This window comes from Equus quagga, chromosome 2 (genome assembly GCF_021613505.1).
Source record: "Equus quagga isolate Etosha38 chromosome 2, UCLA_HA_Equagga_1.0, whole genome shotgun sequence".
Taxonomy (NCBI): domain Eukaryota; kingdom Metazoa; phylum Chordata; class Mammalia; order Perissodactyla; family Equidae; genus Equus; species Equus quagga.
Genome location: NC_060268.1, coordinates 67,164,996 through 67,188,795, shown reverse-complemented (window position 1 = coordinate 67,188,795; position 23,800 = coordinate 67,164,996). Strand labels below are relative to the sequence as shown.

General features: G+C 48.9%; 2 protein-coding genes across 4 annotated transcripts; one reads left to right on the top strand and one right to left on the bottom strand.

Moving 5' to 3' along the window:
• Window positions 1-5,207: 5,207 nt before the first annotated feature.
• On the top strand, window positions 5,208-11,418 carry LOC124235491 (protein FAM219B). Of its 2 annotated transcripts, none has more exons than XM_046653597.1 (5): window positions 5,208-5,476; window positions 5,656-5,743; window positions 6,409-6,486; window positions 6,927-6,975; window positions 8,726-11,418. In XM_046653597.1, exons 1-5 carry the CDS (start codon window positions 5,263-5,265, stop codon window positions 8,888-8,890), a joined length of 594 nt encoding a protein of 197 aa, XP_046509553.1. In that variant the 5' UTR covers window positions 5,208-5,262; the 3' UTR covers window positions 8,891-11,418. The 2 variants fall into 2 exon arrangements, with proteins under 2 accessions (XP_046509553.1, XP_046509552.1); XM_046653596.1 differs by having other exon boundaries at window positions 5,211-5,476; window positions 8,723-11,418.
• On the bottom strand, window positions 10,873-19,708 carry LOC124235490 (mannose-6-phosphate isomerase). 2 transcript variants are annotated; one of them, XM_046653594.1, is made up of 8 exons: window positions 19,652-19,708; window positions 19,072-19,199; window positions 17,873-18,073; window positions 16,956-17,097; window positions 16,436-16,618; window positions 14,473-14,646; window positions 13,576-13,784; window positions 10,873-13,303 (listed from the first exon to the last, which is right to left on the bottom strand). In XM_046653594.1, the coding sequence occupies exons 1-8, from the start codon at window positions 19,665-19,667 to the stop codon at window positions 13,085-13,087; spliced, it is 1,272 nt and encodes a 423-aa protein (XP_046509550.1). In that variant the 5' UTR covers window positions 19,668-19,708; the 3' UTR covers window positions 10,873-13,084. The 2 variants fall into 2 exon arrangements, with proteins under 2 accessions (XP_046509550.1, XP_046509551.1); XM_046653595.1 differs by lacking the exon at window positions 19,652-19,708 and having other exon boundaries at window positions 18,996-19,128.
• Between the last annotated feature and the right edge of the window lie 4,092 nt (window positions 19,709-23,800).

The window sequence follows — 23,800 nt, the reverse complement described above, 5'->3', positions numbered from 1 at the left end:
TGACCTACAACTAGGATATACAACTATGTACTGGGGCTTTGGGGAGAAAAGAAAAGAGGAAGATTGGCAACAGATGTTAGCTCAGGGCCAATCTTCCTCACCAAAAAATAAATAAATAAAATAAAATACCTAGGAATAAATTTAACCAAGAAGGGGCTGGCCCCGTGGCTGAGTGGTTGAGTTCACATGCTCTGCTTCGGCATCCCAGGGTTTTGCTGGTTCAGATCCTGGGCACGGCCATGGCACTGCTCATCAAGCCATGGTGAGGCAGCATCCCACAAAGCACAACTAGGTGGACGTACAACTAGAATATACAACTATGTACTGGGGGGCTTCGGGGAGAGAAAGGAAAAAAAAAAAAGATTGGCAACAGATGTTAGCTCAGGCGCCAATCTTTAAAAAAAAATTAAGCAAGGAGGTGAAAGACCTACACACTGAAAACTATAAGACTGATGAAAGAAACTGAAGAAGACACAAATAAATGGAAAGATATCTGTGCTCATGGATTGGAAGAATTAATATTGTTAAAATGTCCATACTATTCAAAGCAATCTACACATTCAATGCAATCCCCATCAGAATTCCAATGGCATTTTTCACAAAAAATAGAACAAACAATCCTAAAATTTACATGGAACCACAAAAGACCCCGAATAGCCAAAACAATCTTGAGAAAGAAGAACCAAAGTTGAGGCATCACACTCCCTGGTTTCAAACTGTATTACAAAGCTACAGTACTCAAAATAGCACAGTACTGGGATGAAAACAGACATACAGATCAATGGAACAGAATAGACAGCCCAGAAATAAACCCACGCATATACGGTCAATTAATTTACAACAAAGGAGGCAAGAATATACAATGAGGAAAGGACAGTCTCTTCAATAAATGGTGTTGGGAAAACTGGACAGCCACACTCAAAACAATGAAATTTGACATCTTACACCATACACAAAAAGTAACTCAAAATGGATTAAAGACTTGAATGTAAGACTTGAAACCATAAAACTCCTGGAAGAAAAGAGGCAGTAAGCTCCTTGATGTCAGTCTGGGTGATGATTTTTTGGACCTGACTCCAAAAGTAAAGACAACACAAGTAAAAATAAACAAGTAGGACTACATCAAACTAAAGCTTCTGCACAGCAAAGGAAACAATCAACAAAATGAAAAGGCATCCTACCAAATGGGAGAAAATATTTGCAAATTATATATCTGATAAGGGGTTAATATCCAAAATATATGAAGAACTCATACAACTTGATAGCAAAAAAACCAATTTGATTTAAAAATGGGTAGTTACTTAATGACCATTTTTCCAAAGAAGACATAGAGATGGCCAATAGGCACATGAAAAGATGCTCAACATCACTAATCATCAGAGAAATGCAAATCAAAACCACAGAGAGAAATCACCTCACACCTGTTAGAATGGCTATTATAAAAAAGACAAGAAATAAGAGTTGGCGAGGATGCAGAGAAAAGGGAACCCTTTCGCACTGTTGGTGCAGCCACTATGGAAGACAGTACGGAGGTTCCTCAAAAAATTAAAAATAGAACTACCATATGACCCAGCAATTCCACTTCTGGGTATTTATCCAAAGGAAATGAAAACACTAACTCAAAAAGATATCTGCACCCCCATGTTCATTGCAGCATTATTTGTAATAGCCAAGATATGGAAACAACCTAAGTATCCACTGATGGATGAATGGATAAAGAAGATATATATACACACAATGGAATACTACTCAGCCATAAAAAAAGAATGAAATCTTGCCATTTGTGACAACATGGATGGACCTTGAGAACATTATGCTAAATGAAATGCCAGACAGAGAAAGACAAATACTGTATGATCTCACTTATATATGGAATCTAAAAAACAAAACAAACAAACAAACAAACAAGCTCATAGATACAGAGAACATATTGGCGGTTGCCAGTTGTCGGGGATTGGTGAAATGGGTGAAAGGGATCAAATGGGACAGACTTCCAGCTATAAAATAAATAACTCATAGGGATGTAATGTACTACATGGTGACTGTAGTTAATACTGTATTGCATATTTGAAAGTTGCTAAGAGAGTAGATCTTACAAGTAATCATCACAAGAAAAAAAATTTTATAACTGTATATGGCGATGGATGTTAACTAGACTTATTCTGGTTATCATTTCACAGTGTATACAAATATCAAATCATTATGTTGTACACTGAAACTAATATAATGTTATATGACAATTATACCTCAATTAAAAAAAATTCAGGGGCTGGCCAGTGGCATAGTGGTTAAGTTCGTGCACTCCGCCTCAGTGGCCCGGGGTTCACCTGTGTGGATCCTGGGCACGGACCTACACACCGCTCATCAAGTCATGTTATGGTGCATCCCACATAGAAGAACCAGAAGGACTCACAACTAGGATATACAACTATGTACTGGGGCTCTGGGGAGAAAAAAGAGAAGAAGATTGGCAACAGATGTTAGCTCAGAGCCAATTTTCCTCACCAAAAAAAGCCTGCTAATAAAGCTTAAAAAAGAAAAATTCACCACTGTCCCCCATCCCTTCCTATGCCTAATCCCAGATACCTGCCTAGATGAAGGAATTTGGCTCCAATGGACAGCAGAACCAGAATTCTCAACTGATCATGATTCATGCATCCCAGGACCAAGAAAAGTTAGGGACTGGGTGGGATTTCCATGACCTGAAGCCAAGGATAAAGGATATAACTCCCCAATGTGGGCAGGAAGACCTGAAAGCCAGGGCGGGAGCCTTTGCTCTTAACAGCCAAGAATCCACCCCCTACCCCAAACAACAAAGAATAAAACAAGACGGAGAATCAGGTACTAGGAGGGACCTTATCTGTCCTGTTCATCATTAGATCTGCAGGGCCTAGCATAGCACCTGCCACACATTAGGAGATGAATAAACCTTCGCTGAATGGAGGACCTGAGGACCCCCAGGCCCATCAGGGGAGTGAGCACAGTCATTCTGTGTTAGGATCTGAGTAGCAGGGGTGAGCAGGAGGGGTTTTGTGCCTTGTGTGCTGTGGCAGTTCTTGCCCTGGAGACTCAGCCCCTCACAACCTAGATTTTATTCTTTGTTGTTTGTTTTGGGGAGCGAAGAGTAATTTATTTTTCTTAGGTTCCTAGTGAACATAATATCTTCAGTGGAAAAGAGAACTGCCCACACCCAAGTCAGGACAGTTGGGCAATCACAATTTCTTCATTAATAAAATGAATTTGGGGCTGGCCTGCTGGCGCAGCAGTTACGTTCCCACATTCCACTTCCGGGGCCCAGGGTTCGCTGGTTCGGATCCTGGGTGTGGACATACGCACCATTTGTCAAGCCAGGCTGTGGCAGGTGTCCCACATATAAAGTAGAGGAAGATGGGCATGGATGTTAGCTCAGGGCTGATCTTCCTCAAAAAAAAAAAAAAAAAGAATTTGGACTATATAGTCTCTAAGGTCCCTCCCAGCCCCAAAGTTCTATGATTCTAAATTAACTAAAAGTTAAGAGGAGAAATAGGACAGCCACTCAATAAATACATATTACTATGACTTTGTGCTAAAAACAACGTATACAAAATGAATAAGGCAGTCTGCCCTTGGGGAGTGTAAAGCCAAGTGAGAGAATAAACACTAAATCCTTAGAACACTGTGTAAGCTTTGTAAGGGTACATTCTTGAGTGCTTACCATATGCCAGGTGCCATTCCAAGCACGTTACAGTTTAACTTCACAATTCTATTAGATACATACTATTATTATCCCCATTTCTCAGCTAAAGAAACTGACACATAAAGAGGTTAAATAATTTTCCTGCAAGTGGCAGAGCAAATAATCCGGATTCAGGGTCCGTGTTCAATCACATAGCAATTAACTGAAAACTAATGATGGGAGACGCAGGAGGGGCATAGATGAGGGCACTCAGACTCTTTTCACTACAAAAGATTTTGTGACATCAAGTGGGTTTTGATGGCATTTTCTTTGGTCCTTGGTGGGGTCCCCATCAGTTTAACAGGCAGCATAGCCACCAGAAGAACCATTTCTTTGGAGTCCACTGGGAGCTGGGGTTCAGATTCCAAGGTTTACCACTTAACTGGTGAATTTGACCAAGTCTAAGTCTTTATTTGCATAACAGCAGTAACAACTGGCTTCATTGGGAAGATTAAGTTGAGCCATAGGAAACTGCTGTTTCTAGAAGTCAAAAACACGGGTGGAATCTACCAAAACAGTTAGCATTCCTTTGTGCTTCTGACTTTTCAAAAATTCCAGCCCTAAATTCTTTTCTCCTATCTTCCCTAAGGCATAGTTCTATTCAACTGATTGGGTGGTCCTGGGGGCTCAGAAGTTGCACAATGTTGACCTACCCTGAGGAGGCCAATAAATTAGCCTTGGGACAGCCTCGTGAGATTTGGCAATTCCCTCGAGGATCTGGAGTTTCCTTCCAGCTAGCCACAAGCAAGCACATCCCTTGGGGCCAGAGAAGTCAAGAGCCGTGACAGCTCTGTGCCCTGCCACAAACAGACTCCTCGCACTTTCACCCTTCTTTTCAAGGCCTACTTTTCCCTTATTTGTCCCTCTAAGGCGGGTAGTGACGTCAGTTCTACTTTAAAATGTGGAAACTGACGCCTAGGGAGGGTCAGGCCTTGTCAAACGTCTGAGGCACCGCGTGGTGTTGGATATAACGCGGGTTTGGCGTTAGATGGATCAGCACAGGAGGTTTCTAGTTGTGTGACCTCCAGAAGGTCCTAGAACCTCTCTCTCAGGCCTGTTTTCTTTTCTGGAGAAGGGCTCTAATAACTCCCTTTCTCATACAGCTCTTTTCGGTTCGACTCGGGCTTTCTCGGGTTTGTCCTTGGGGAGCTCCAGCTGTGGCGAGATGACCTGCGAGAAGACACTGCGGAGAGCGCGCGCGTGCCAGGGCGTAAAGGGCTCGGCCTCCGGCCCGCGGGCGCCCACTCGCGGCCTGCCATAAATATCAATACTCAGTTTCAACTAGAGACAGAACTGGCCTCCACATCCCAGCATCAGGCCAACTACAAGTACCGCAGTGTGCCGGAAAGGAGGGAGTGAAACTACCCAGCCCCCGGAAGGACGGAACAGTTGGGCCAACCCCACAGGAGGCGGGGTCGGAAAGCTCGGAAGAGTGCGGCCCGCACCTGCGCGCCGCCATCTTGCTCAAGGAGAGGCCGCCTACCCCCGGCCGACGGCTCGTTAGCCATGAGGCGGGGCTCCCAGACCCGGCGGGGCGGGGCCAGACCATGGCGACGGCGGAGCCCGGCGTGCACGCGGCGCGGGCGTGTAGTCCTGCAGCCCGGCCCGGGGGGACCCCGGCCCGCGTGGCAGGAGCTGCGGGTCCGCCCTCTGGGCGAAGGGGCAGCGGAGTCCCCAGGCTGGGGGAGCGGACCCCGGCGGCTGTGGAGAAGCGGGGGCCCTACATGGTGACGCGAGCGCCTTCCATTCAGGCCAAGCTGCGTGAGTGCGGCCCGATAGCGGGTCTGTGCCTGGGCGGGCTGCCGGGTCCCGGGGCAGGCTCCGGAGCCCCTCTGGGCCACCTCGGAGGGGCTCTGCAGCCCGCTCCCGCCCCCGAAAATCTGTTTGGGAGCCACGGCGAGTGGGGAAGACCCCGCTGACCCGGGCCCTTTGACTTCCAGAGAAGCACCGGGACCTGGCCAAGGCCGTTCTGCGGAGAAAAGGCATGCTGGGGGCCTCGCCGAAGCGCCCCGATTCTTCCGGGAAAAGGTCCAGCAGGCGCCACCTCCCCTGTGCAAGCACTTTCCAGAGAAGGCCCTGGTCCTCAGGCTGGGCGACAGTACTCACGGTTAAGGCTGGTGAATCCCATGACGCCAGCCTGTCAGGTTCTCTATTTTAAAACCGGAAGAGGAGCGAGCTTTTCCTTCCCTTTAAGGATGTGATGGTCTCAGGGAAAGCGCTTTGGAATGAGAGAGTTTAGTCGGTGCCTGCGATCCATCACTGTCTGACCAAGTTAGGGAGGAGCAGAGTAGCTGGGTCCCCAGGAGTGAGGATGGAGAGCAGTGTGGGAACAGCCAGCGCTGTTATTTTTTTTTTAACAGAGTGGTAAACTCTGAGGGCTGAATTGGAGCTTCTTCAGTGCTTCTTTTACAGATAAGAGGTAAAACTCAGAGGTGAAGGGACTTGCCGTTTCTGTTCTCTGGTTAAGTAAGGTGGGGGGAGGGGCTTTTCCTCAGGAACAGTTGGGGGGGAGTGGTGCGAGGAAGTGCGAATGCCAGATAGTACACGGCAGGCAGTGGTGGCTGTGTGATCAGGGAGAAGGCAAGTCAGGAGTAGTGCAGTCGCTTCTTCTTCCATAAGGGAGAGGACTTTGGCTTTCCCTGTGAAATACTGGTGCTTCATCTATGCTTGGTCTCTCCTCCATCTCCCCTCAGGTCGGTGAAGTTTAACAAGGGCTATACTGCTCTTAGTCAGAGTCCAGATGAAAACCTGGTGTCCCTCGACTCTGACAGGTGAGTGCTCTCCTTGGAAATACCCCTTGGGGAATGACTTGGGTAAAACTGCAGGTAGCTTGGTGCCTTTGCTTGTTCCCTGTTCTTCCAAGACCCTTCCTGCATGTTCCAGGGCTGTCTTCAGAGCACTATCCCTTCCCAGGATGGCTTGGTTAGCAGACTCCTAGGTGAACGTGTTGCTCTTGGATTTGGAATACCAACCTTCTCTGGGGGAGTCATCCTGCCCTATCATGTCTGTACTGTTAGTGACGGTGACCCTTTCCCTGCTGGAGCGAACTGAAGGAGCTGTTTGTACTCACAGCAGATACTGGGCTTGAATTCTATGGTGTGTGGCCTTTGCTTCACAAGTCCTCCAGACCCCTTGCATGCTCTCCACCTTGCCATTTGCAGCTGTGCTCCACAGGCATCCCCCTGAACTGACTGTCTTCCTCTTCTCCTAGTGATGGGGAGCTGGAATCCAGATACTCTTCCGGGTATTCCTCTGCAGAGGCAAGTCCAGAGCGCCTTTCTGCGCAAGGCCAGGCTGCAGGCAGCGCCACCGCCACTGCCAAATGCTTGTCTGGTGCCTGCTGTGTGCACGGCACTGTGCCAGACTTCCGGTCTGTTCTCCAATCTTCTACTCTGCCCTCTTCCCCCAACAGAGGTATAGGTGTCTGAGAAGGGCTGTTGAAAATCCAGGAGACCACAGAACCTTAGGGATGGAAATGGCCTCACAAACCTTCTAGTCCAGGTCACTACTGAGAAAAGGAATCCTCTTGATATATCTGAGCTAAGTGTTTACTAGCTTCGGCTTGCTTGAATGCTTCTTATAATTAGGTACTCAACTACCTCCAAGAAGCCTTGCTGCTTGCCCTCCCGCAAATACACACACATGCACAATTCCTTCTTCAGGTAGCTCTTAGAGAAGTCTTGATTATTAATTTGAAATGTCTCCTGCAGCCTGGACTCAGTGGTCCTAAGCCTGCCCTCCAGTGTCACACAGTAATTGTAGTCTCCCTTCTTTTGATTGTCCTTTCTCTCAGGTCAGCATTCATGTCCCTCCCCCAGCCATCCTCCACCAAGCTTACTTTCTTCCAGGCCAACGACTTCTGTTCCTTCAGTTGTTCCATCTATGGGAACTCAGACTGAGATACTCCTGGGCTGGCCTTTTGGACATGTTTCCAGAGTGATTGTCCCAGACAGAAACAAAGGGACATAAAGTTCTCACATGTGCAGCTTACTGCCTTTGACAGAGGTGAAGTGCTGGGGACATGATTGTACACCAGTGGTATTTCTTCCTTATTCTCTTGGAAACTCTTGGCCACCCCCTAAGTTTCTGCCAAAGAGAGTAGAGGCAGTTTATTTTTTATTTATTTATTTATTTTTTTGAGGAAGATTAGCCCTGAGCTAACTACTGCCAATCCTCCTCTTTTTGCTGAGGAAGACTGGCCCTGAGCTAACATCCATGCTCGTCTTCCTCTACTTTATACGTGGGATGCCTACCACAGCATGGCTTTTTGCCAAGCGGTGCCATGTCTGCACCCAGGATCCGAACCGGCGAACCCTGGGCTGCCGAGAAGCGGAACATGCAAACTTAACCACTGCGCTACCGGGCTGGCCCCCAGGCAGTTTATAAACTGTATCTTCCTTGAATATCTGGGTGTCTAAGATTGTTAAAGCTAAGAGAAGAAAAATTAGCCAAGAGCCAGAGAAAGTACTACACTATTCCCAGTCTCATTTTCCTTCTGCTCAGTGGAACTGATGAAGCCAGGCTGACAGGGTCCACTTTGTAGGGAACGAGCTCTGCTGGCATCGAAGGATGGCACATCTAACTGGCAGTGCAGACAAAGCTTCTCCCCACCCCATTCCACTATAACCAGATTCCTCTACTCTTCTACCCCATTGTTCTTGTATCATTGCCCCATAGTCTTAAGCCTTCATAGGGAATGGTCAGGGCATTGACTTTCAAACATAATCTAGGATCTGATATTTACATCAGACGCCTCAGGATTCTTTAGTGAGAGCATCTCCCTTGGGAGTGCAGTCTGGACAGTACTGGCTCAGGCCCCTGATTGCCCCTCACTGCTGGACGAGGCACAGGTAGGAAAAGGTGTTACTTCCTCCTGGTTCCTCCAGGTTGGCCTAAGGAGGGAGCATAGACAGGAAGCTCCGGTAAGGGAATGTGGGTCTGCCTTTTGGGTAGCAGTTATTTTTGCTTTGCAGCCTGGCTTATAGTTCTCTCTTCTCCTGCTCTTAGCAGGTGAACCAGGATGTGAGCCGGCAGCTGCTCCAGGATGGGTATCACCTAGATGAGATTCCAGATGATGAGGACTTGGATCTCATTCCCCCCAAGCCTATGGCCTCCTCAACGTGCTCCTGCTGCTGGTGCTGTCTTGGGGACTCTTCCTCCTGTACCCTCCAGTAGACATAACCCTCTAAGATGGGCCCTGCTCTCCATGTCAGCAGAGCCCTGTTGGCCATTATTCATAGTTCACAGAGTGCAGTGGGAACTACTGTCAGCCCCAGAATCACTGGAGGCACTGACCCTCTGGGAAGGTCAGTGACCTGGTGCTTCTCAGGCCAGAGGCCCCCATCTGGGTCATGGGGTGATGGGTGGAATTCTGCAGTTTTCCTCTGCTGTTGGAGCAGACTTTGGAGAAACCACTTTAATAAGGGCAAGAACAGAGGTAATTGTGGATCTTATGGTGAGTGGCAAAGTTGGCTAAGAAAAACACCTGCAGACTTCTTGACTGGTATTTGTTATCATACTCTAGGGAGGGGAAAAGAGAGCTTTTGTGCCCAGGCTATGCTGGATGGTGTTATATGGAGGCAGAAAATAGCACTTTATGACTTGCAGCTGGGAATCTTTGAAAGCTAATTTAACTATTTGGGACCAGTTCAAGAAATTCCATGTGTTCTCCTCTTCCTAGCTCCAACGTGGGTTACATGTTTGACCTTTGAGAGAGCGTAAAGCAGGGCCCTTTGGCTCTCATCTGGTTGTGCCTGTCTGACTTTGGCAGGGAGTATAGCAGGTTGCTTGATGGTACACCAGGATCAAGGTTCCAGAATCACTGGACGCAGGGCATCCCCAACTGGTCCAATAGTCTGAGTGGGTTTAGTGACTCTGGTCAGGCCATCCCTAGTTAGAGAAAAACTGCTCCACTATGTACATATTTATTTGTCTTTCCTTGGTCACCATTCTTCGCCTTGGTCTTAGCTAGTTCTCCACCTGCTCTTTGAGCTAAAGGTTGGCTGAAGGGACTGGAGCTCACCCAGAAGCCTGCAGTTTTTGATTACCAGCAGAGGGAGCTGTAGGGAGCAGTCAGGTGCCTTCCTGTTTGTTTAGCTTTTTAAACTTGACTAGCAATGGGTGAAAGGTACACTGGCACAGTTACGTGGGCTTTGACATAGACGGAAGCCCAGAGACAGGATGGGGAAGAGGGACCTATGCCGGGTCCCAAGGCCCCTGCCTGAGGAGATAATTTGCCTTTGCAGAAGGCCTTCCTTCATCCTAGTGTGGTCCATTGTATGCCATCCAGCCCTCCAGATTTCTCTGACCACTGCATGGGCCTCATGGTGTATACTCAGCATTGGGCTTTATAGTAAACCTCTGGGTGCAACACAGCCTCTCTCAGGCCCCAGTCTGAACACAACAGCAAAGACAGGCATGATCTCCCCTGTGATTACCACTAGATAACATCTATTGCTATATCAGGCCTCCTTCTAGAACTTAGTTTTGCAATGGTTCCTTTTTTTCTTGCCTCAGCCAGAATTGTGGTGAGGACTGAATGGGAGTGGACAGAGTTCCCAGCCTAAGGGGCATGGCAGTCAGGATTGGGGTGTAGGCTTAACATGGGAAAGTGCCAGTCTTTTGCTTCATTTGATGTCCTATGACTGCCAGGAATATATGAGGGATGGCACAGTCTCTTCCGCTACCACATGGGGTGATTGGAAGACTGAAAAACATTGATAAAAAGGCCTTATTTGTCATACGACTGTCCTCATGAGGATAATCCTCTCACTGCTCAATTGGCATCTATCTTGGTGCTTTTCTCAAGTCATAGAAAGTTGTGAGGAGTATACGGTATCCAGGGGGCTGTGGCTAACTTTTATTCTACAATCTAGCAGCATCACAGCAGGAGCGAGAGGGAACAGAGACCAGAGGTACTTCAGGTTGGGGTCTGGGGAATAGGGGAGGCAGATAGTTATTCTGTTCTGGAATCGGATGAGAATGAGAGTTCTGCAGGGAGTGAGAACATCTCCATTCTGAAGCCCCTGGCCACCCACAGAGATTACATCCAGGCCTTTCTGGTCTCTGCAGATGTGGAAGAGTGCACATGAAGAAAGGGTTCAGAAGCAGGACAGTGTAAAAAAAAAAAAAAAGTGGTGGTAGTGGGAAACCCAGTGGGGGCCAGAAAGCGGCTCTGGAAGCTAACTGTGGGGCCACATTTCTGTGGGGGTTAGTTAAGGCAGAGTAGCTTGAACATTTGGCAGCTGCTGGGGGGGGAGGGTGGCAGCAGGACTCCAAGACCAAGGCCCTCTGGGTAGTTGTTGCTATAAATCAGCAGTGGTGTATTTGGCTGCAGCTGTCCCTGAAGAGGATGTTCAGAGCTGGTTGACCCCATGTGGGAGGTATTACCTTTGTGGAAAAAGTTGCAGGAACCTGGAACAGAGGACACTGTGCAGCAAGGCAGGGTAGAAATAGTTGTTTGGGGCCCCAGGCCACGGCCTAAAATGTCACCAATAAAAGGCACCAAAGTGCCCAGAGCCAAACTGCCTTAATTCAGAGTGCTGGGTGTTCTGCAAGTGACACCGCCGTGGGGAGAGAGGTGTGTATTTGGGCTTACCTCACAGGTGGGAGTGGCACTGTATGGTATTTACAGAGTACAGAACTCTTGGCTTATGCTTCTACAGCTCTGTAAGTTTCTAAGAATAAATAGAATCATGATAGTAGAGCTGTCTCTGTGTTGCAATAGGATTTTTAAGAAAGGCCTAGACAAAAATCACTGTTCTTTCTGAATTCTGAAATGAAGAAATAGGCTAATAACCCCAACTGTGACCATTCCTCCTAGGACATTCTCTCCTTTCTGCTATTCCCAATGGGCCTCATTTTCAGGCCTGCTTCATTGGAGACCATAGATGGACTAGACCTTTGCACATCACTTCTCTTTAAAATGGGTTCCCTTTAGCAGACCCTTTCTTCCCAGGTCATTTTATTTTTTAGCTGAAGAAAATTTGGAAGCCAATAAAAACAGAACAGATTGATCAGAACTTTTTTGAAGGAATTACATTGTACAGGGGGTCTACTGTGGGCAGCAGCTCAGAAAGATCCTTTTGTGCCAGTCTAAACCCTTACCTCACAGGAAGGAGCCAATAGCCTAGGTCTCTGCTTAGTCTGGGGTGACAGGATCTAAGACTACCAGTCAGAAACTTCAGTGGCAAAGCAGACAGCTGTGCAGCCTCCTTTGGAGGTGTGTCCCACCTCAAGAGGGTAGGAAAAGGGAGACTAGATGCTCTCCTAGGTACTCCGCAGCCAGTTTAGAAAAAGTAGCTAGGTTTCTCTTCACAATGAGAATTGGATCGGCCTGTCCCCGGGTCCTTCCTTGTATCTAGAATGAGTGAATGTGCTCTAGAGAAGTGCTTGACAAAACTTTCTCTATGAAGGGCAGTCAATACTTTTGGCTTGGCAGGCCACATAGTCTGGCACATCTATCCAACTTTCCCATTATAGTCTGAAAGCAGCCGGACAGGATGTAAACAAATGGGTGTGGCCAGATCCAGCTTGCTGGCCTTAGCTTGCTGATCCGTGCCCTAGAGCCAACTGAAACACTGGAGAGAAGCAGCTTGCACTGACAATGCATAGTATCTTTAGACCCACCTTTCACTGTCTGCAGGGTTGGAGGGCCCAAGGCTTGTCTGAAAGCTCTCCATCTGAGGCTGAAGCCAGCTGCCTCTCCCACACCTTCCCATAAAAGGGCTCTGGAGTCCACCCTGCCCACTTGAGGAAGCTGTGTGAAGCAGGAATAAAGCAAAAGCTGGATAACATCCAGGGAGGCATCTTTCAGCCCACTTCAGAGACTAGAATGCCAAAGGCTGAGTGCTCTTTACCCCACAGCCTCTACACAAGTGTTCTTTAATTGCTTTGACAGAACAAGAGGGTGATGAAGAACAATTTATCAGTCCACACGCTTACCCTTTCTCCTCCTCTGCACCTAAGGAAATGGGCAGTCTCAGGGCCAGAACCCTGTTCTTAGAAATTAATTACCTACCCTCTTGCTGTGACTGATGCTGAGCTAATCATAGATTTCACCAGCCTGCCTAATGCTATAGGCTGGAACAGAGCTGCTGCCTCCTGTGTTGAGGAGAGCCTGGCTCAGGTGTGGCAACAATACAAGGGGGAGTGTCAGCCCTTAGTCCTCACATGGGTCCCTCCTCCCAGGAAGAAGATGGATCAGCCTAGGTCTGCTCAGGAGTCATACCTTCAAGCTCACTCCTCTACCCCAGCTCTTCCAGGGTGTACCCAAAGAGTCCAGAGCAGGAAGGGGTTTGGCCTGGGTCGGAGGTGTGGCTGACTAGGATTTAGGGTGACTTGCAGAAGAGAGCCAGAAGGCTGTGGCTTCTACAGTAAACAGCAGGCACGGAATATCAGCAGGTCCTCAGGCACAGTGAGCTTCAATGAGACACTCTCATTGGCCCCAATGAAGAGCACCCCGCCACGCTGCAGGGGGATTGTTGACTGGGCTGTGGGAGTGCTGGCTGTCACTGTCCCCTGTACCATTAGGAGGATGCTGGCAGAATCCACCGCTAAGACCTTGTATTCAGTGATGGAGCCAGGGACCTGGGCAAAAAGAAACAATAGGATAGTGTAGCTCACAGGGCCCACAACAACCCCAAGCACAGTGAGAGGGAGTGCTCTGCCACCTCTCAGGCTCTTGTTGGTATGGATGCCCACATCTGGTCCCTGTTACAGAGAGGAGTGAGCAGGCCCTGTGGCCATCCCCCACGAAGTGAGCTGGACAGAAAGGAAACCCAGCCCTAGGTATACTCCAAATTGTAGCCTTTGCCAGGGTTTTTCATGCCACACAACACCTACCATGGCCCCCCACTCACCTCCATCTTCATAACAGTGAAGTCTGGCACTGGGGGATCATAAATAGAGAGGTAGGGGTCTTCCTGACTCCGTGTTGGAAGAAAGAGCCTGTCCTTGCTGGGGCTGGATGTATAGCTGAGCATCTCACACAGGGTTGGAACATCGATGAACTTAGGTGTCAGGCCAGCACGCACTGTGTTGTCTGAACATGCCATGCACTCCACGCAGTCTGGGGACAGACAGTTATGTGCTAAGCTGATGAAGGATAAGGATACCTTGGAATCTGACTCTTCAGGGCTGGGCCTCCTAACCTGAGTGCCATGAACCCCCTGCAGAAGTAGGTAAAAATGAGTGAATTGCAGTCTCTGGGAGAGCCAGCCAAAGACATCAGATACCGAAAACAGGTGACACATCACCCACTATTGTCAGGGGAGTCATGTTAACCCCTGGGGGAGCCCCAGCCCTCCCCAGATTCTGTATTCTCCACTTCTACCACAGAATCCTGTCCCTAAGTGGATAAATAGCCAACAGTCAAAATGTGACACCCTTCTGTGGTAACGTGTATTTTAATGTAAAAATCTCTGGATAGATAGGACAGACATGCAAAGGCAGTGTGATGCTGGGGAGAACAGCAGCCTTGATCCAGTATAGCCTGGGTTCAAATTGTAGTTCTGACAGGACTTATCATGAGAGTATCACGAGGGGAGTTAGTGTGAAGATTCAAGCAGTGTACAACACCAAGCTGGCATTCATCATCCCCACTAGCTGCTTTCCTGCTGACCCCAGGAACCCTGGGATGTCAGAGCTGGATGGGAGCTTAAAGAAGGTCTGCTTGACTACCCTCCTCCACTTTTGTCCCAATGGGGAAACAAGGCTCAAGGGGATGGTAGTGGGCTCACTGCTGCAATGTGGCTCACCTCCTTTCAGGTAGGCATGGGGAACGTTGGCCTCCAGAAACATGGCCTCCCCTGGCTTCAGGGTAAGCAGGTTCAGGAAATAGATGGCAAAGCATCCAATATCACCTGGATACTGCTGGTGCAGCTGCAGCAGGAGGTCCCCGCAGATGTCCTCCATATTGTTTCCAGCAGCCACTGAGGGTCACAGAACACCCCAAGGCCACTTAGGAACACACAGTGGTGTTCACAGCCCCACCTTGCCCAGGGAGCTCTTAGGAAGTCCCTGCCCACATGAATCTGGAAACTGGTGAGCATGTCCTAGCCACACCTCTAGTCCTTTGGGTGCCAGGCTTCCTGATACTCCAGCCCAGAGAGGTGCCATTTTTCCCATTTTGACTGTCTATCTGCCCAGCACTATACTAGGCACTAAAAGGGCTAAAGTGTGGTCCTTTTAGCACAGTCTTTCTCAATCTCAGCACTACTGACATTTTAGGCCAGATAATTCTTTGTTGTGGGGACTGTCCTGTGCACTGGATGCTTAGCAACATCCCTAGCCTTTACCCATGAGATACCATTAGCACCCCTAAGCAAGGTTTTGACAACCAAAAATGTCTCCAGACAATTGCCAATGTCCCCTGGTTGAGAACCACTATTCTAGGAACTCAAAATCTAGTTAGGGAGATATCTGAGAGTTCCATGTAGGGTGACCAACTGTCCCAGATAGCCCAGGCCTTTCTCTTTTTTAGCACTGAAAGCCTACGTCTCAAAAAATCTCTCAGTCCCAGGCAAACTGAGGTGGTTGGTCACCCCAGGTAGCATGAGGCAGAATGCTCCAATGGCCAAAATGTGTCCTGGAGACTGACCAGAGGAGGATGAGCTCAGCTTGGGCCAGAGTGGTGAAGGAAGGCTTATGGGAAGTCGGAGGGGAGGTCAGTGCGCTGAGTGTTCTGCAGTGTGCAGAGAAGGGGGGAGGGTGTTTGTAAGTAGAAACATAGTGTATCAGTGCCACAGTGAAGACACTAGCTGGTCTGGATTGGAGGGTGGTTTTGAATCTTCATACAGCAACTGCTGAATACCTACTCTGTGCTAAGCACTGCGAGGACACGAAGGTCAAGGAGACAGGTCCCTGGCCTGGAGATAACCCCAGTTTTAACAAGTGTGTACCTGATGATATAGACTCACAGGTGCTAAGGGCTATACCTGACATACAAACAGGGTGTTATGGGAGCTCCGGGCAGGAGTAATCGGTTCTGCTATGAGTGCAAGAAGCCCTAAAGGGAGAGACACGCAAGCAAAGAAAACATACAGTATGCTTGGGTAAAGTAAATAGTTCCTTGTGCCTCAAAGGTAGCAGGGGAAATGCCTAGAGAAAGAACCAGAAGAGCTCTGGAGTTGCCTGGAGAAAGGGCTGGGGCCCCATGTGCCACATAAGGTCATACCTGGGAGTCCACTGCCTTGTGTTTTACGCTGCTTGTATTGACTCCCTAACCCAAAGGGGACAGGACCACACCCATCACAGTCATTTCCTGAACTTTCCTTAGTTAGCACAAGGTTGGGCACAGAGCAAGTATTTAAGGAAAGATCTCATAATTGAGAATTCTGGGCATCAGCCCTTTGGAGGAGAGGGGAATCTCTTTGTCCCCTTCCTGCTCTCTAGCCCCAAAGTACAAATCCATCCATGGGGAGCAGCGGTAGGGCTGGAGAAGTCTCAGAATGCCTGTGTGGAAGATATCCTAAGAGACTTCTAGGCCAGTCTGCTTCCAGCCATCTAGAGAAGATGACAAGTTAGGAAGCAGCACTCAACCTAGGGCCCTGCTCCACAAAGACTGGGAAAGAAATGCTAAGTTGCTAACAGGCCATCTAAGTCAGGCCCATTTTAATGTTCCACTTGAGCAAAGGGGTTGAGAACCCTGTCCCCACAGCCTAGTGTCTGTGCTGGGGGCCCAGGAGGGAGCACTGCACCCAGGCTTATGACAATACTCACCTTGCTGGGAGATCCGCTTCACCAACAGGTTGAGCTGCTCCACTACCACCTTCTTCTCACTCTTCATCAGGTGAGAGAAACAGCTCTGCAGAGCAGACGCCGTGGCCTGGGAGTCACAGCTCATGCTCTGCTTCAGCTGTGTTGCTGCATTATCTCCAATCAGAAACTGGAACTCAGGCACTTCTGCAGAAAGGCCAGGCCAGGGCCACATCAGGAATGGCAAGATGGAACCCACAGAAGTGGGGAGTTGGAGGAATCTTCCCCGTCCCATCCCTAACCATGGAGCCAGGCAATGCTAAGCAAACTTTGTAGTGAAAACTGACCACTCCCCACTTCGGCAACCGTACCTGAGCCTGGTCTCACAGGCCTACCCAGTGGCTCCAAGAATTCATAAGGCCAACCAGCCCCTCAGTTCCTGTGGCATTCAGCCTCTGTTCTCTGCCACTGTTCAGCTCTGGCCTGGGTCCCCCATGCATTCTAGGCCCAGTGTGCATGCTCTCAGCATTTTGCCCAACCTTACTTGTCAGAAAGGTCACAATCTCCTCAACTGGCCGGAAGCCACATAAGCCTTGGAAGGAGGTAAGGGCAATGGCCATCTCTGGCTTATGGTTGGCATCGGGGTAGTGCTGTGGAGCCTGGAGGTGCAGCTTCTCAGCCAGTTCCTGTGGGGTGGCCAGGGAAAGAGGAGGATGGTCAAGGTGCAGCCCTCACCTAGCTGGAAAGTCCCACCCCGCCCTTGCTTTCTACCCTCCCCAGTCACCAGACAGCAGTGGCTTCTTACCTCTGGCAACGAACCCAGGCAAAGCATAATGCGGAAACTTGAGGTTCAGCCAACCCAGGGCAGGGACATGGGCCAAATCTGGGGGAAAGCTGGGCAGACTTTAAAAGACCGGGACTGTGAATGAAGGAACCCTAACACCAGGCCAAGCTCTGACCCTAACAAGCTGTGTGGCTTTGGGTAAACCCCATTCTTCTCTGGGTCTTCGTTTGTTCATCTAGAAATGAAGAGTTTTGACAGACAAATGCTTAGGCTGTGACTCAGAGACTTGTGTGCAAAGACTACGGGGGTGGAGTTGAGGCAACAGCTAGGGTACCTGCCCTGCCCTGGAAAGTGAACTCTCCTACAGAGCCAGGTGGGAAAATGGCAGACATAAATGGTCTTGGGCTGGGTAAGAGGAAACCAGGAACAAGATCCCAGGAATGAGCCTGGAGAAGCTTCCCTGGCACAGGCTGTTCACCTGTCTACTTAGACTTAGTTGCCAGCATGTGTCACCAGCATCTGGCCTTGCAGAGCTAAAGTGGGAGTTGTCAGGCCTGGATTTAGCTTTGGGCTGGAGCCTGGCATGGGTAGGGTAAATGTAGCAGCAAAAATCGTGGGAGGGCCTTGACAGAAGCTCTTCTCTACCCTGACCTCTGTGCCCCAGTCTGATTCTGTACCTTGTTAGGGTGTGCCTGGATGGACAGAGCTGTTTCAACTGAGAGCACTTTGAAGAGGAAGGGCAGCTTGCCATTAAAGATGTCCTTGACCTTTGAACCCAAGCTGTCCTGGTTCTCAGCGATCCACTGGCCTAGGGTCTTCTGTGAGATGCGGTTGTCAAGGATCTTGGCATCTCCCCGGGGATGGGTCCCCATCCACATCTGGAAAAACAGGAAACTTGGGCGGAAAGGGGGAAAACCTAGCAGTACCAGTTGGCCTGCCCCAAACCTACTCACTCCATGCTCCTCACGGGGCAGCTGAGTCCTGAGATGGGCCTCCCAGGACTGGGTATAAATGCTCATGCCATCACCCACATATAGGGAGGCAGCAGACCGCAGAACACCAAGAGTCAGGAGACCCAGGCTCTACCTCTAAACTTGGGCTAGTTATTTCCTGTCTCTGGGTCTCAGTTTCCTTATCTGTCCAATGAGGAGAATGACACCTGCACTGTCAAGGTCACTGAAAAGTTCTGACTCTCAAATGGCTCTGTGAAAGGTTAATAGTCATTTATTCCAGTCTCAGAAGTAGAAGCTAAAGTCTTCCTATGCTTTGGGTTTTTTCTCTACTAAAGGGCAGGAGAAATATGTATTTTAGGTTATTAAAAATGTAAAAGTTGGGGCCGGCCTGGTGGCACAGCGGTTAAGTGAGCATGTTCCGCTTCAGCAGCCCAGGGTTAACCGGGTCGGGTCGGATCCCGGGTGCGGACATGGCACCGTGTGGCAGACCAAGCTGTGGTAGGCGTCCCACATATAAGTTAGAGGAGGATGGGCACGGATGTTAGCTTGGGGCCAGTCTTCCTCAGAAAAAAAAGGAGGACTGGCAACAGTTACCTCAGGGCTAATCTTCCTAAAAAAAAAAAAAAGTCAAAGTAAAAATTTTAATTGTCAAAGAGGGCTGAATTAAAATTCACTAAGTGCTGACAGTTCATGGGGGAAGAATGATACTGGAAATCCCAGCCCACTATGACAAAACCTCTCTTCTTTTGATGCCACCATCTGGGTTCATCATCAGGCACTGATAAGAAGAGCCAAGAGGATCTCTTCTTTGCTGCCTCCCCTCTTCCAGCTGATCCACATGACTTGCCTCAGGCTCTCCGAGTGGAGACGTCCCTTGGTCTCAGCTGCTGGTAAAGTGGGGTGAAATACAGCCCAGGTCTCACCTCTGCATATGGCTTGTCCTCTGAGATCCGGGCCAGTGGGTCACTGCTGGCCAGCAGCCGAGCCACTTCACTGTTGGAACCCATCTTCCCCCAGGCATACTGCTGCACCACACAGGAAAGTGGGAAAACTGGGGGCACAGACAGAGGGTCAGCTTCCACTCCACTCCTGACACCTGACCCTACTGTCCAGGGAAACTAGACACAGCTGAGGGTTTTGGCTGGCGGACAAAATCAAGTAAGGAGTTTGTAGGTAGTTGAGACTCTTCTCTGCAGGCCTTGATGTTCCCATCTGTAAAACGGGCAGTAGGCATCTTCTGCTGACGTGAGGCAGATAGATGCACTGAGGTGAGGGGGAGCGAACAGGAGGTATCTATTCCATGCCTCCCCCTCCCCTGAAGAACCTCCTTCGCCGGCTGCAATAACGGCTCAATCCCTGTCGCAAGTGCTCCTTTCTCTACCCAGCGCTCATCCATCTTTCCTCGGAGCCCCAAGGGTGTGTTCGACCTGGCTTATCAAGTCTGGAAAGATCCCAGGACGCGTCTCACCCACACGCTGGCCAGCACCCCAGCCAACAACTCACCTTGCTGAGCGGTCATCCTTGCGGCCCCGAACCTGCCTTCTCGCACGTATGCCCTTCCCGGCAGCACCCGCGGCCCCTCTACGCCCAGAGCTTCATGGGAAATGTAGTTCCTCGAGCGCCTCCTCAAAGGCCGGGCCTCTCCCCACGTTCGGCGTCCCTCTTCCACCCTCCAGGAGTTCAGGAGTTCAGGAGGAACCCTGCTGAACCCAGAGGCTTCCAACCCTCAATCCTGGGTCAGTATACATTCATTCATTCCTTCAACGGGACACATTTTATTGAGAACGTGGTAAATGCCACAGTCTGTTCTAAGGGCTGGAGATAACATCAGAGAACAAGATAACAATCCCTTTGCCTTTTGGAGCTTACATTCTGGGGAAGGAAGACAGGCAAATAAGTATAATAAATAAGTAAATCATATAGCATGGTGAAAGATAAGTGCTACTGTAAGTAAGGGGGATGGGTAGGAGTAGGAGGCAGTTTGCAGAATTTAAAAGGTTGTCTAGGTATGCCTTATTGAGAAGGTGAAATTTGAGCACAGACTTGGAGGTGAGGAGGAGAGAATGTTCTGGGCAGAAGAAACAGCTAGAGCAAAGACCCTAAGGTGGGAACGTGGGAATGTGTCTGTCATATTCAGGAGGAAGTAGCAAAGAAGCCAATGTGGCTGGACCAGAGTGAGCAGGACAAGGAGGAAGTGAAGTGATCAGAAAAGAAAGGCAGTGGGCAGAACTTTATAGGCTATTGTGAGGACTTCAGGTTTTCCTCTGAGTATCTCAGTCATTAGCGGATTTGAGCAAAGAATTGCCGTGATCTAAGCAGGGACTCACTGATGCTTGACGATGATGACAAATATCACATGCAAGGCCCTTAATCTGTCTGAGCTTCAGATTCTTCCTCTGTAAAATGAGGATAATAATGCCACATGACAGGCTTGCTGGAGGGTCGGATGGGATGATGTGGGATTCAGGAAGGCAGTCAGTGCTCAATGCTCCTCTGATCCTCCCTGCCTAGGTACAGCAGGACTCAAAACCCCAGCCCTGGGGCCAGCCCCGTGGCCGAGTGGTTAAGCTCATGTGTACCGCTTCAGTGGCCCAGGGCTTCACCAGTTCGCATCCTGGACACGGACATGGCACTGCTCATCAGGCAGCATCCCACATAGCACAGCCAGAGGCACTCACAACTAGAATATACAACTATGTACTCGGGGGCTTTGGGGAGATGAAGAAGAAAAAAAAGAAGATTGGCAACAGATGTTAGCTCAGGTGCCAATCTTAAAAAAAAAAAACGAAGGTTTTATTAAAAAAAAACCCTAGCCCCTCCTCCAGGCTGAGCTGCTCACAAGTCACACACACATTAATCAGGAGAGTCACCAGAAGCCCTGCATGGCAAAGGCTGGGCTGGGCCTTGGCTGTGGAGTAACTTTACTGTATCCTGTAGAGAAAGGCTCTGACATTCGGACTTCTTTATTATTATTATCTTTTATGTATCATTTTATTATTTTTTTTATTTTTACTGAGGAAGATTAGCCCTGAGCCAACATCTGCCACCAATCCTCCTCTTTTTTGCTGAGGAAGACTGGCTCTGAGGTAAAATCTGTGCCCATCTTCCTCCACTTTATATGTGGGACGCCTGCCACAGCATGGCTTGACAAGTGGTGCATAGGTCCGCATCTGGGATCCAAACTGGTGAACCCCAGGCCCCCAAAGTGGAACATGTGAACTTAATCACTGTGCCACCGGGCTGGCACCCAGACTTCTTCCGTCAACAGCATAGGAGGAGAGTAACCAGCTGGAGGGGTCCAAGAGCACAGCAACCAAAGATCCAGGGAGCCTGGAGTGAAGGGCTACAGTCCTGACTATGCCTTCCCTCCCACCCCCACACACACCCTGATTCCCACAGCCTCTACCACACATGCCCAGGGAGAGAGAGGTACTGTTTTCTCTGTAGTGTTCTACCCAGCTGTGGAGGGTGACGTTCTCTGGGGTCCCCTAGCTCAGATAAATCAGCCTGCTTTTCAAAGGAAGCTTCACTATACACTAAAGAATAGTAAAGTGGAAAACACAAGAATCAGACTAACAGCACCTGTCACATACCTTCTACCTCTGAATCCTCTCTTTCCCTTCATCCCCACCCCTCTAGCCATGTGAACCTCCTGGGAGAACAATGAGGGGTTACTTTAAGCACAGGAGACTCTTGGAGTACCTCCCACTACCACCACCACTGAAGCCAGAGTTAGAGTCATTTCCTCATAATATCTCTGCACACGGAAGGAAGAACTTAGGTGGTTGTGTTGACCTAAAATACATAAAACAGCCATTTATTTTACCAGCAAAATGAGTTTATCTGGGAATAGCCAAGAATTGCAGTTTGAAACATGCAATCTATGATGAACCACATGCAAATCTGGAGAACGAAGGAGAGCTATGTTGTTTTATAGGGGAGAAGGGGGAGTTGGGAGGTGCTGTTATAAATGAAGAATCTATTGGAGGAGACTGGGAGTTTGCAGTATAGCGGCTTTTCATTGGCTGAGTTGTGACAGTCACTCGTTGGCTGAGCTGTTGCTGAGCAAGGAGAAATCTCCTTTCTCCTTCTGAGGTAGTAAAGTAGGATCACTTCCTACTGGAGATGCAAGGTAGGTCTCTTCCTGTTGAGGTCTGTGTTGACCTTGAGTGGTAGGTGTGTGAGAGGTCCCCTTTCTGGCCTCTCAACTCCATTTTTTTCCGAGGAAGATTAGCCCTGGGCTAACTACTGCCCATCCTGCTCTTTTTGCTGAGGAAGCCTGGCCCTGAGCTAACATCCATGCCCATCTTCCTCCACTTTATATGTGGGACGCCTACCACAGCATGGCTTTTGCCAAGTGGTGCCATGTCCGCACCCAGGATCTGAACCGGCGAACCCCGGGCCACCGAGAAGCATAACGTGCGAACTTAACCACTGTGCCACCAGGCCGGCCCCCCAACTCCATTTTAAATGAGGTTTCTGTTCATTAATTTTCACAGTTGGGATAGGCAGAGCCCACAACCCACACCACCCTCCCTGCACATAGAAAAATATATCTGTAAGGGAAACTAGGGTGTTTGGAAAATCTAGAATTTTTTACCCTTAACTCTTGTCTATGTCTAGTAGAACTGGTCACACTTTATTATCTAGTGATGATTTGCTTTCCTCTCTCTCTTCCCTACTAGATGTCTAATTCAGCTTCACATTTTTGCCAGTGCCCACCTGAGGGCTCAGGCTATAATAGCAGCTAAAATTTACTGTCTGTTATGCATTAGATACTATGCTAAGCCCTTTTCAAGAATTCTCTCACTTCATTCTCAAGACAACCCTATGACGCAGGCACTGTCATTAGCCCCATTTTAGAGATGGGAAAAATATACCTTGGAGAGGGGAAGGAACTGGTCCAAGGGCATAGGCGTCCAATCTGCTATACCTTCTCCCTTGGTGAATAAGTGAATGAGTGAATAAATGCATGATGTCTCTTTCATAGGAAAATAGACAGATCCCAGGGGTCTTCAGAGACAGATGGGTGGGCAGGCTGCACATTGGTGATATCAAGTTCCATTCTGTTTTCACTAGTCAAGCACTGTACTAGGCTGGAGTGGACAAGGAGGAAGCAGGACAGCCTCATGTCATGTGTACTGTTCTCTCAGGTTGCAGACAGCAAAGATCTCTGTATGCTGCCTATGATATTGGGATATAATAACCAGCTCCTCGCCAGAGTTCCTAAAACCTTAGTAATTTCCTAAGCAATAAAGATGCTAGGAGCATCTTTGTTTGAATGAGGCAACTCTTCTTTTTTTTTTTTTTTAAAGATTTTACTTTTCCTTTTTCTCCCAAAGCTTCCCGGTACATAGTTGTGTATTTTCAGTTGTGGGTCCCTCTAGTTGTGGCATGTGGGATCCCAAGCACGTGGGATGCTTGATGAGCGGTGCCATGTCTGCGCCCAGGATTCGAACTGGCGAAACCCTGGGCCGCCAAAGCAGAGCACGTGAACTTAATCACTCAGCCATGGGGCCGGCCCCATAATGAGGCAACTCTTCATGGGCTCCTAGATAGTGTGGGGACCTGGAAATGGCCACCCCAAGATATGTCTCTTTGGCATCAGAATTATTTGAGGCTGATTGCTTTTGACAAACTGGGACAGGGAAG